Consider the following 13,225-nt stretch of genomic DNA (forward strand, 5'->3'; position numbering starts at 1 on the left):
AAAAAAGAAAGAAAGATATGGAGTTGTTGGAGCAGGTCCAGAGGAGAGTCACGAGGATGCTCAGAGGGCTGGAGGACCTCTCTCCTGTGAAGAGAGGCTCAGGAAAGGAAACCTTTTCTCTCAGGAGAAGATGTGGCTCTGAGGAGACCCACTGCTGCCTCCCAGTACCTAAAGGGGGCTTACAAGAAAGCTGAAGAGGGACTTTTCAAAGGAACATGCTGTGATAGAAAAAGGGATAAGGGCTTTAAAAATCAAAGAAGGTAGATTTAGATTAGAAATAAGAAAAAAGTCTTCAGTATGAGAGTGGCAAGGCACTGGAACAGGTTGTGCAGAGAAGTTGTGGATGCACCATTCCTGGAGGTGCTCAAGGCTAGTATAGGGGGCTTCAAGCAACCACATCTAGTCAAAGGTGGCTCATGATTTTAAGGTCCCTTCAAATCCAAGTTATTCTGTGATTCTTATATGTTCCTCAGACACACAATTTAACCATAATTACCAAGTCACTTAAAACAAGTAATTGATTTGTAGACACATACTGAGATATTGTTCTTTTTCTTCCTTTTAAAACAATAGACCTGTCTTGTAAATCTACAGACAATAGATATTTAAAGCATTTTGAAAAACATTGGTGCAATATACTGCAGGTTAAGTACTATACTACAGTACTATATACTGCTATATAGACAGACACAGTTCAAGTTGGAAGATAAGAGCTATCAAACAATCTGGCAATTTGAAGTTTCAGTGTTAAACAGACAGATTTCTACACATACATTTTTAAAATGTTTGAACTTGAGCACATATACCTATATTCATCTTTTTCTTTAGAGCATGAGAAAAACTTTCAAATTCAACCATCCTTCATTTTACATCAAGAAATGACTCCCATACAAATCATACTTTCAATCTACTTGAGCTTCATTCCCCATAAAGTTGGAGATTGGCTTTACTGCACAATCTGACCATAAAACCTTGCCCTTTCTTAGCACAAAATAACAACCAAAAAATGATGAGTGGTCAGGAAAAGAAATAACTCTGGGAGATCAAGTTCACAGTGGTCACTGTCAGGCATTTTGGGCCAACAATACTGAGCTTGAATTTTCAGACTGTAGAACCAATTCCAAGATATGAGCTGAGAGCACAGAAAAACTCTTTTCCTCAATATTTTTAGGAAACTAGCATTGTCTGCCTTACTAGTGCAGAATTACTACCACTGAGGGCTGATTATATTAAAATAATTTATACTTTAATACACTTCTAAAGTATTACATTTTTCAGAATATACATATCCTATTCATATAATTTATTTCTAAATGTAACAAATTTGAAATAGAGAAACTCAGATAAGTATAAAAGAGACAGATGGGTCCTAACTAAATAAATTTGAAGTCTAAGTGAGAAAGCAGCCAGGGAATCTCATTTCTCTTCTTCAGAAACAGAGACATCTGAGCCTGGGAACAAAACCTAATACAAAATCAGGAAATAAAATCATATCTCTTGAGTCCCAGCCTGGTGCTCGATTACAGAAATACTTGTCTTTTCCTGCAGATTGTGGCAGGCTGTGAACAGTTTGCATTAGGAAGTACTGGACACCAAGATTAGTCCAGATGAGAAAGCCAGAAAAAAAAAAAAAACAGTTTAGAAACAAGAATTACCTTATCAGGAAAATGTACTGAATAATTCACCAAGATTTTTTTCTAGCTCTACTGCTCAGACCAACTATTTATAAAGGTACAGAATATTGTCGTGGTTTTTGTCTAAATCAACTCTGTAGTCACTCAACAAGGCAACGTTACTTGCAATTCTCTTAACATGTCTATGGAAGAGCATCTCTTACTGAGGTCTCCCGAAGCTACAGCTATACTGCTTTAAGATCAGTGAATAGGTTTCTGCATATTACCACTTATACCAGGCAAATGCAAAATCAAGTGTGCTAAATTTGCAGCACAAAGAGATAACAATGCAAACTTTGAAACCTACAACCTGAAACAGCAGCAACATAAAATTGCACTTATAAACACAAATGCATACACACAATCAAAAATGATCAAATATGACCAAATCATCTTACTATTTATTTGTATTTATTCAGTAAACTGCATAAAAGCTATGTAAGAATGAAACAACGTCCCAGAGAGCAACTCAAGTGTCTCACCTGCAAGAACAGCTAGTCTCTACCAGCAATACTGCCAATCTCACACACACACACTGAGCTGGAGGTCAACCATGGGCTGGGCTGTACACAACAGGATGCCCTTTGAGCCTGCCTTAAGAAATCCTCAGTGTATGCAGCATATTGTTACTGCCACGGCCAAGCGCTGCCAGAGAACGTGAACATCAGTGACATTAGACAAGAGCGAAAGGCTATCGGGAAAGGAACCTGGGAGAGGGATCCCACTGCAGGCAACACTTATACTAAACTAGGGATCAGCTTGCGTTACTTCAGGCTTCCACGCTGTGATTGAGGCTTAAAGCAAATGGAACTGCAGAAATCTCCACCTTTCATCGCCTCTGCTGATCAGGATGGAGGAGCAGAATCACAGTTTTTTTAATGAGTTGGGTTTTATCTAGCTTCATTTTCAAACACGCTTGCAATTAAAGGGCTTTAAAAATAGCAATAATCAGAGCAAACAGGATATCATTGGAGTCTGTTCCATCCTCTGAGCTCACTCATTATTGTTTTAACAGCTACAACACCCTTGACAATTCCTATTTGTGATCCATCTCCCTGGTTTTCAGGGGAGGAGTTCGAAGGCCCATCAGGGCTCGATACAGTGTCAGGCCTCCCAGCTGTGCTGTTATTTCCCCACACCTGCCCACTCAGCCCTGCCAAACAAGGAGCACCAGTAATCCCCCTTGCCTTTATAGCACAGGGAATATTACAAGCTCCGTCAAGTGCAAATTGAGGAAATTGAAAGATCACTGATTTATAATTTCAGAAGCACAGAAGGGCTTTCAAAGTATGCTAAAAAGTCACTTTCTCAAAACAGCCTGCTATTTCAATGAACAGCCTTGTTTCTATAAGGTTTGGCTTCCCACCACAGCTCTCCCACTTGGAAGCTACAGATCTCTGCAATCGCAAATTACTTGATTTCCTCACTAGCTGAAAAGCTTTGTAGTCAGTTAAATATCTTTTGACCTTCTCTTTAAAAGTATTCTTTCTCTCACTCTGCATTAGAAGAATGCTCCTGAACCTCATCCTGCATTTGAAATAGACTGCGTGAGCATTCACTGCTGACATCAAGCTGATCGGTCTGATCTGCCTTTGTTGGTCAGAGATAAATGCAGTTTGTGGGGTTACTTTTGCTGTTGTTGTTCTTTGGGAATACAGATATGTGGCATACTCTAGACTGAGCACTATGTGTTTCCTATAAGATTTTAGCCCTTGGCTTTCTGAAAAAACAATTGTTACATCTTTAAGACAGAGGCTTGCATTTTCATAGTCAGCAGAGTACGCAAGGTTGTGCTCAGAGTTTTATGAGGTACCAGACATATAGTAGAAACACATTGATAAAGATAGAGGTGAGGATATTAAGCTACCAGTTTCTTGAGCTTACCCACTGTAAGTATCTTACGAATACCTTTTTTAAAATCAATCGCAGCATTTCCCTTCTTTTTAAGGAGAAAAGACAATCCATGTTTCTATGAATGCTTCTGTAAGACTTATAAAATGACAGAATGCACTTTCCTGAATACTAACGTCTGTAGATCCATAAAAATACGTATAGAATAACTAGGTGGTATAACACAATAGAAAGCACAGCAACAACAGCAGAGCAGCAAGGTCCCAAGCTACAGCAAGTGAGAATTTGCTCAAACACAACAACTACAGGCTATCAGAAAGAAGCTGCTTACTTTCAGAAGGCCTCAGGTAGGCAGAGTTCTCCAGCAAGAAACCCTCACCTCCACTGCCAACCCTTAAATGAGGTCTGTAAGGGGTGGATCCTGGCTCCAGCCCTTCCAGTCACTCAGCTGCATTGCGTGCACCTGAGCTCCCCTGGGTTGGTCCTGCCTTCCCACCAGGTGCTCCATCACTGCTTCAGGCCATGACTTAGCATTTCCACTACAGGTGGTAATGATGAAAACAATGAAAGTAACATAAAACCCACAATAAACTGCAGATGTACTACAATTAATTATGTGGTCCACCCCTGCTAGCAGTCATAGGGCCATGAACCCATCTCTTCTAAGAATACATTCTGAGAGCTCCGTTGCTTCAAACTAATCTTTGAGACAGTAACAAAATGGGGAAAAACTCTAAACTTCTCAAGCAGCCCACCAGCATTTCACTTAATACACTGTCCGATTCCGACAGTGAGTTGTGTGCCTTCCTATTTGAAGGAGGATTTGCAAGGGGAGCAAGAAAATTCAGCTGGTTTACGTTAATTTATCAGCAAGGGTTGCAGGATCTCAACATTGCTGAAAAATGAGCCTTCATGGCTCTCCAGCTGCTTTCTGATCATATAACAAACCCAATCTTATGTTTATGGAATTACAGCCTGTTGCCATGGAAATAATTATGCTGCAATATACCCCTGCAGGATTAAATAAAGGAAGAGTGACTGCAAGAGAGCAAACATAAAGCGAGGAAACAGTTACCCAAATCAGAATCCGGTAATTAACAAATGTGGCAAAAATATCTATGCATAACACTCAAAGGTAAATGGTTTTGCAATATCAGATAATAAAGGTTTGAACACTGCAAACAAACAAAAAATAAAATAGCACTTACTTGATCTCTATCCAGTATGCCCCAAATATTTTCTTGGCCCCTTGGGCAAAGCACACTAATGCCTATTAATTTTATGCTTTGCCCACTTTTAACTGTGAAGTAACATTCAGAGCTTATTCTTAAAGACATTGCTGTAACTCTATGAATTACAGTTTAGCAGCAAGCTCAAGTCTATCCATTTTTATGTCCCTTTCATTGGAAATGGTATAAAAGTGCAGATGCATATGAGATCAGAGAGGAAGCTTATGAACTCATTTGCATCAATAGCATTCATTTATTTTCCGTTCATTAAAAAAAAAAAAAGAAAAAAGCACTATAATTTCTGATTCCCAATCCCAATTATCTTTTATACACAGTAAAAGTTATATGCAAAGCTTATTTCTTACTAAGAGCTATCACAAAGCCCCCAAGTTTACATGCTACTACAGAATAAATTAAAGCAAGTCTGCATGGCTACTTCAAGGGCTGATGGAAAGTCATTGGTATCCCACTACAGCGAGATTTTCCATCATCACGGCACAGAAGTGCATCGGGAGGTTAACGAACCATCATCAGTGTCTGACTAAACCCATCACTCACTTGAACTCATCAAGTTTTCCTATCTTTTCCAAATCCTGCCTTCAAAACCCAGTGCTTCTATTGAAAACAGGGACAAATTGCAAGAAAATATAGAATTAGCTTGGGCAAACCTCACTCTCTCCTTGGCTGCAGTGCTGCTCTATTTCCATATCAAGTATTTATGAGCTTGCAACCAGTCACAACCTCATATCATTACCAGAGCACAGCTATGTACAAGAAGGCCTGTCTACCACCGCTGTGTCCCAGCGGGCTCAGCAGCACCGTGCAGCAAAGGAACACAGAACTTGTCTCTCTGCCAGTGACTCGATTAACCCAGTAGCCTCTCAGAACACACATGCAAGAGAGACCTTGGTTGAAATAAGACCTAGATAGCTAGCAATATTCTGCTCTCATGTTTTCTGCAAAACAGCGAAGTCAGCTGCAGGGCAGAGGATGAGACTAAAAAGCACAGACTTAAGGGCTAATCCAAGGAGGGCAGAGAAGTCCCTCTGGATTTGTTCCATCTGGTACATATCCAGGTCACATGGTGGTCAGAGACGTTTGCTCTTCTCAAGCTGGGGCTAGAAACATTTAGAAGCCACTGTTTAAGCATAGCTCAGTACAGAGCCACACTCGGCATGAACCCTGAGCAGCTGAGATCTGCCTCAAGGTATCTAATACTAACAACACTGCACCGCATCACAGCCTGCTATATACATGTTGTGAATGCTACATCAAAGCTTTCCAACAATTTTTGAATTAGTTGGCTCAAATCCCTAATAAAAATTATTGGAATGTTTTCATTACATTTTCAGTCCTCTCTGAATTCAAAATAATTCAAAAATAATAATTCAAAATAAATATGAGACTTGACAGAATTCAAGACCACATAAAGCCAGAACCATCAGAAATACTCAAGTCTGATAGTTTTGGTTAGACCCGTATCCAGTGATACAGGGAACAAGACAATGAATGCTGCCAGGAGCATGCCTCTGTAGTGTTAGCCAAGCCTTAACTAAGCATTACCAGGACGTGGAGAAGATTTACTACAAATGAGGATTTACTACAAATGAGGAATGCATTCCTGAGTTCAGAAATGTAGAGGAGTGTCACTGTGTACATCCGCACACCCTTAAATGCAAACACTGAAACATGTACTTGCTGGTCTTCACCTGCAACAGTGATCTATCCTCTAACTATCCATTTGTGACATTTGAAATACTTGCTTTCAAATTGCTTCATCCATTCTCCAATGATTTTCCAACACAAATGTCATTTAGATGGAGAAATTATTTTCTAGCCATGCTGTGATAAACCTACCTAATTTTCTCCCAGCTACGCTTGTTAAAGACAGGTAAATAACAGAGTTTACAAATAGCTCCTGTCTGAACATCCTGAGCTGCAGTTCACAATGAGTAAATGTCAGCATAAGTAGCAGCAGTCCCGCATTGTCTTACCTCCCATATGGCTGCTCTTCAGCTTCCTAGAGCTCAATAGGCTTTGAAATCTCATTTTAGGTATTCTGACAGCTTTGGATAGCACAAGAGTCAAAATCCAAACTGGCAGCATTCTTCACTTAGTCCCAACTCCACTATACTGGTTAAAGGGCTCTTGCCTAATGACGTAAATGCACTTCATTGCAAATTGCAAAGCTGCCTGTCAGTCTGCTGAGAAAATCCCAAAGGAATCCTGAATTTTTGAAGAAGCTTCTCTTAGCGGTATTAGCACGAGAAAAGGCAACCTGTTTTTATTACAATGAAGAAATATCCCTGAAAGATCAGCAGAGAAATAATTTATAAATAGAGGACAACCTCTAAATTCCAATAACTCTGTTCTTCCTTTTTCAAGTTCTTTCGGTACAAGCCATCAGTCATAATAAAAGCTACAAAATACTTTCTTTAACTTTGAGTAAACTCATTAAATACTGGTGTTTTGGGAGGACCCGAAGCAATGCTCAAATTCTACAAATACATTCTAGGGAAAGTACAAACACAGGCTTGGCAGAAACAGTAAAAGCATCAGAGCAGTTCACTGTCAGCTAAAGGAAATATTTCATCCCAAAGAAATGTTGCCTTTATAGTATTCCTTTAACACATTGATTTATATTTTAAAAAGGGAGGAATTTTAAGCTGTTGAAGACCATGGAAACATTTCATTCAGGCTCAAAATGAAATACTATCTTTAACATTGGCTCAGTCTGATATAAATCTCAATTGTGACCTTTTCCTCAAGACACACGAACCAACCAACTCAAACGTAAAAGCAGGTATGATTTAGCTGTTACTGACGAAGGCTAATATTATTTTCTGCAGACTGAGACTGATTTCATGTAGAATGCTATACTGTTTTTATTGCTAAACTCTCTCAACAACTTACATCAAGCTTCGTGGCATTTAACAGGACATCTAAGACAATCTCTGTTCTTTGGTTTCCCTATAAAAAAGAAAATCACTGTAGGCCTTGGGAATTTGCTAGTTAGTTTCCACACCAACTGAAAAGTTATCACACTGAGCAGCATTCCCTAAACCTGTGGGTGGTTTTAACTCAAGAACAAAGATAATCTTCTTCTTTGACCTATGCGTGCCACTTTTTTCTTCCCCAATGCTGGGCTCATGGTTTCTGCAAAACAACATATCTTGCCTTGTATGGCAAGGCAGTTACACAGTGCAGCTTGCTTTGCTTCAAACCAGGATTTCCAAGAAAGAGCTGACGTGGATGACACCCGGGCAAATCAGAGTGGAGTGGCTTCAGCAGCCTGCAGCAGACAAAGCATCTCCTGTAAGCCCTTCTCCAGCAAGTTCTGAGTCCTGCTCTTACAGAGCAGAAACCTTCTTAGGTTTGTGTAACCACTCTTCACTTCACATCAACACTCTCATTTTCACAGATATCTTGCTGATGTAGTTGCCAAGCCAACCTCAGTCTTATTTGAAAAGTCATGGCTGCAAAGCAAAGTCCCTGGTACCATTACTTCCATTTTAAAAAAAGAGAGAAAGGAAAAACCAGGGAACTACAGGCTGGTGAGCCTCATCTCCAAGCCTGGGAAGATTATGGAGCTGAACTTCCTGGAAGAGACATTAAGATAATGCAATATAATCGAAACTGCATTCACTATCATTGCAAAATTTTGAGAAATGCACCCCTTTTGATTTGCTGTTCGTTTTGCAGAGTAATAAAAGGTGAGCTCTTGAACTGGAGGAGAATTGTACCAGTTGTTGCATAGGACTGTAGCTCAAGCCTAAGCACTTTCTGGAACACTTTTAAAGAAATGCTTATTATTACCAATTCCTTTTGCACTATCTCACCCTACTGCCTCCCAAAGAGGCAGGGTATGGGTTTCATAAGTAAATATTCTATCGATGAGAAAAGTGGAAGAACCATTAGATTAGAAACATTAGATAATAAAAGTTAAGATATATTTTCAGTGGAACCAAATGCCTGACTTCCTCAACTTAATTCCAATAGTTCTCTCTCAAAAACTTCGGTAAGATCAGTTCTCCAGTACAGTTCTGTTGGATGTGGTATGCTTTTATCTTTAGTCAAACCAAAAGGATAACTCAAATTGTTAATTTAAGAAGGTACGTAGGTCACTCCAAAGGTAATGCCTCCTATTCATTTCCATGGAAACTACAATAGATACACAGAGCAGAGTAAGGCTATTTGAGAGAGCACATTCTCAGCTACACAACACTATTTTCAACACCATCACTAGTTATGCATTTTCACCAGCAATGAACAAAAGCCTGTATGTCACACTTGTAAAAATCCACACCAGCCAAGTGACACACTGTTTCACAGCTGTTATGGCATTGTTGCTAGGAAAACATTCCCCATGCAGTCCATCTTTCATTAGCCCAGACAGATTGAACTCACGGAGGCACCAAATCCTGACAACACGGCAGGCATGATAGTACAGTTCAGCCAAAATTGGCAGAGTGCTCCACAGTCTGCAAACCACTATAGGGCCTGGCATTATCACATTGCAAGAGAAAGATCATCCTCTATTCTTGCTACATACTGGAAATAGAAGCCTTCAGCTTAGTCAGGGTCACAGTGTAGTAGTCAGAATTGGTGGTTTGTGTGGGTTTCAGGAAATCCAGAGGAATCACCCCTTTTCTATCCCAAATGATACACATAACTTTACACACTGAGGGCTGTGTCTTGAACTTCTTCAGCAGGGAACCCATGTAGCCACTCCACGTACTGCTGTTTTGACAGTGGCTTATAGTAGTAACACCATATCTCATCATCTCTTATGACATAATTCAGGCAACTGCCATCTGCAACTTCCTATTAGTTCAATAGGTCCTCACAGATATCATACAGTGTTCTTTCTCTTCCTATGTATTGCCGCCATGGTTTCCAACGCTTTGAAGCCAGTATTCCACTCCATCCATAGTTCCCTTGTCATAATCTATCAATTCACACGGACGAGCTGATCAAGACCTCTTCATTTGGTGGTGTGACAGCTGTGTATGAAATGTGGCTTGTCTTTCACATCACTGTAACACTGCTGAAAAGCATGACCCACTGCTTCACTGTACTCACATCCATTGTTTGGTCTCCATAAGTGTTCAGCAGGTGACAACTAATGTCAACAGCTGGAATTTTTTTTTCCACACAGAGGAATTCAATGACACATCTCTGCCGCGTGTGCCCTTCCATGTCAGACACCATTCTGTCCAACTGCCCCTCTGTTGCCATCTGTCTCATGGCAACAACACGTAACGGGTATCGGTGGGAAGGTTCAACACCTGATGCCACATTATGAACATCTGCCTCTGACATTGTGGGACAACATAGTAAAATACGAGGCACTACTTTCAGAGCAGTCTTTGTAAAATGTGAAATAGAAAGGTGTTGATGTGACATTTTACTCTATGCGAATGTGAACATTTTTGTCAGTACAAACACAATCTACAAGTTACTGTGTTGCTCCTCTCCTCCTCCTCTAATTCTTTATAAATCAGGAAATTAATTACCCAGAAAATAGTCTCCTGTAGTAGGAAGCTGAACAGGTTTAATGCATAGTTTATATATGGAAATTTAGATGTCAACACTGTGACAAATCATCACATAAATATTTTTGCAGCTAGAGTTTGCAGCATCCATCTTTCCCAAAGAATGAGCATAATGCAGATTATCTCAATGATAAACGGCTGTTGTGGTTTAAGGATCTGAAAGACATTTTTAATATTTTTTTCCAGCTACAAATCAATCGAGATGAACGAAGTTATTGTGCTATATGAGAGAAGTGATCCTGATGCCATCTTTCTTAGAGGAGAGATATTCACTGTAAGAGCAGTAAGACGAAGAAAACAGCAATTAAACAGAATTTGGTTTCCCAACTTCTACCTTGCCAAACTCGCTACTGCTAAATAGACTGTTCTTAATGTTCCCCCCCTTACTTCTAGACTACCGTTGTTACCTACCCTGGAGTCATTTTACAAAGGCCCTAGCTTCAAGTGAGTCTTGAAAACTAATTTTGCTTTGAAATACATTTCTTTAGTCATAGTGTTTGAATTGCCAAGTATCTGATTGGATATACGAAGTACTTTGTAAGGTTCGGCTGCTCTAAACTTTTTAAGAAGTCTGACAATTGAATCCAATAATGTATCTGCATTGAGATGCTCAAAGCAAAGCCTTCTACTATGGCTAAGAGTTAACAGGAGCAACACTTTACATAGTGACTGCAGCTGTAATCAGCTACCCAGGATTATTAGTGATTTTGAATGTTCAGACTTGAATTGATTTAAAGACTGGATGAGATCTTTAGCATTTCACAGGGAGTGTTTGACACATCTCTGTGACATCTCCTTGCTGAGTGAGGAATGGCTGCAATTACATTTTCATGAGAAAATTGTTTTCTATCACGTGTCCACTAGATGAGGAAAGAGTTGGAAGCCACTTACCCAAAAAGGACAACAAGGAAATATTTCTATTTATTCTAAACCACTCGAACCCAAGATCAAACACTCGGTAATGACCAAGTGGAAAAATTTCTTTCTTTTTTTTCCCCACCATTTCACTTGCTTTCTAAGCCAACACACATTCAGCACTCAGACTGAGGATGGAGCTCTGCAACTTCACTACATATTCCATGAAAACACATCTTCGTGGTTCTTTTTCCACAATTTCTCTGTTTTTGTCCTATTTCCTATCATCGATTTGAAACTGTATAGTTGGACATCTAAACTCACATGGTGTTACTGTTCTTACATAACATCTTATTCATAGTCAACCCCTCCCAAGCAGCTCCAATTCACAAATCTATGTTCTGATCCAGTTACATGTAAACAATTAGTGCCAAGTTAAGAAACCTCAACAGCACAGGTAAGCCTGCCTTCTGCTTGACTGAGGAGCAAGGGATGGCAGGCAAAGAAAAAAGCCTCAGCAGTGGGAGACCTGGTAATCTCCAGTTACCACTGAGAAAATGGGAGCGGTGATTTCTGTCTGAAAGAGTTACTTTGAAACAAATCCCCTTGCTCCCACGCTAAACTACTCCCTGGAGAAAGAATAGCCTTGAGAGACAAAGAGCAGGAACGGTGTTTTTGCTGCCCAAGCCTGTTTTGCCTATGGGGACAGCTGGCAAGCTTCCTTGTAATCTGTTTCAGAAATGCTGTATCACAGCCAGTTGCATGCCCATCTCCCCCAGCTCCAGAGCAAGCATAGGAGGAGGATACAAGCTTACTTTGTTTGCGCCTTGCTGTTTTTGTCAGCATAGCCTCCTCCATTCGTGCTTTTTCTTCCCTCTCCTTCCAGCGCCTCAGCTGCTCTTCTCTCATCTTGTAGAACAAGATTTGCTTTTGCTCTTCATTCAGCTCTGCCAGGAGCTCAGGGTCGATATACATATCACGCAAAATTTGCTGCAGCATGACTACTCCAAAAGCGAAGAGAGAAACTTGCTCCCAACTACCTTCAGTACAGCGAGGAGATCCCACCTACAGCACTCCAGAAAGCAAACTGCAGCAAAGAAATTCTCCTTCATCTGCCAGCCCAGCACAGGCTCGATTCTTCTTCCTCTGTCCCTCTTCTTGCAGGCATATTCTGCTCCTCTTCTCTTACAGTGACAGAATTCTCTGCTTATCTCATCCACCAAAGGTAGTGACGGGTGTCGAGTGAAACGAGGGGGGAGGAATGTAGAATGATGAGGAAATAAATGAAAAGACCAAAAGAAATAATAAGACCCTTCAGTGTTCCTGACTGCAAACAGGTAAAAATAAGGGATTCTTGACTGCACCCATCATTTTTGCTCCCTTGAGTAGAAGGAAATTCAATATAATGCAAGTCTGAGACTTTTGGCTGAAGTGATAATACACTCCCAAGGGTGCTGGTGTTGCCCTGGGGGTTTTAAGTGATGTCATGGTTTAAGGTATCACCTACTCCAACAATATCTATGTCACTTTGGGAACTGATCTCTTCTGATAAGAGAGGAGAAATGAGTTTGCATATTATTTCACAGTGTAACCTGTTAACTGCTCTCCACGGGTAGGTCATATCAGCTCATATTTACCTGGTGCTGACAAATATGGTCATGCAAGTGATTAAAATGTCTTTAAAATTAAAAGCAGATGTAAGAAAAGCCGCAAGAATCTTGTTATCACTTTATAAATAGTAAATTAATATTAATTAAACAAGAGGTAGTTCTCAGCAGTTCATGTGGACCACGCGCATCCTGCTGGCAATTCACTTTCTGCTTTGTGACTGCAGAAACATATAATGCTGCTCTTCAAGCAAATTGTGACCTTATGCTATTCAGAGTTTTTACCATAGTCTGGAAAATAAAATTTCAGCAGCAGGGCCAAGAGCCACTAAATTAGATGAGAACAGTAAACACTGAATTCCACATCCAGCTTTCCCTGGGCACTCCTCCAAGGAGCAGCAGCACGCCATGAGGAGGGGACACTGTCCAAGAAGAGAAAAGATGGGGCCATCCTG

At 40.3% G+C, this 13,225-nt stretch overlaps 1 protein-coding gene across 1 annotated transcript in view; it reads right to left on the bottom strand.

The window, feature by feature from the left end:
• The window catches only part of SH2D4B (SH2 domain containing 4B), a 66,884-nt gene extending 54,404 nt beyond the window's left edge, over nucleotides 1-12,480 (bottom strand). The window contains exon 1 of the mRNA XM_003207781.4: nucleotides 11,979-12,480. Within this exon, the coding sequence (XP_003207829.1) occupies nucleotides 11,979-12,162 (184 nt within the window). The 5' untranslated portion in view covers nucleotides 12,163-12,480. The remainder of the gene's footprint in view (nucleotides 1-11,978) is intronic.
• Nucleotides 12,481-13,225: the final 745 nt, after the last annotated feature.

Source organism: Meleagris gallopavo, chromosome 8 (assembly GCF_000146605.3).
Source record: "Meleagris gallopavo isolate NT-WF06-2002-E0010 breed Aviagen turkey brand Nicholas breeding stock chromosome 8, Turkey_5.1, whole genome shotgun sequence".
NCBI lineage: Eukaryota > Metazoa > Chordata > Aves > Galliformes > Phasianidae > Meleagris > Meleagris gallopavo.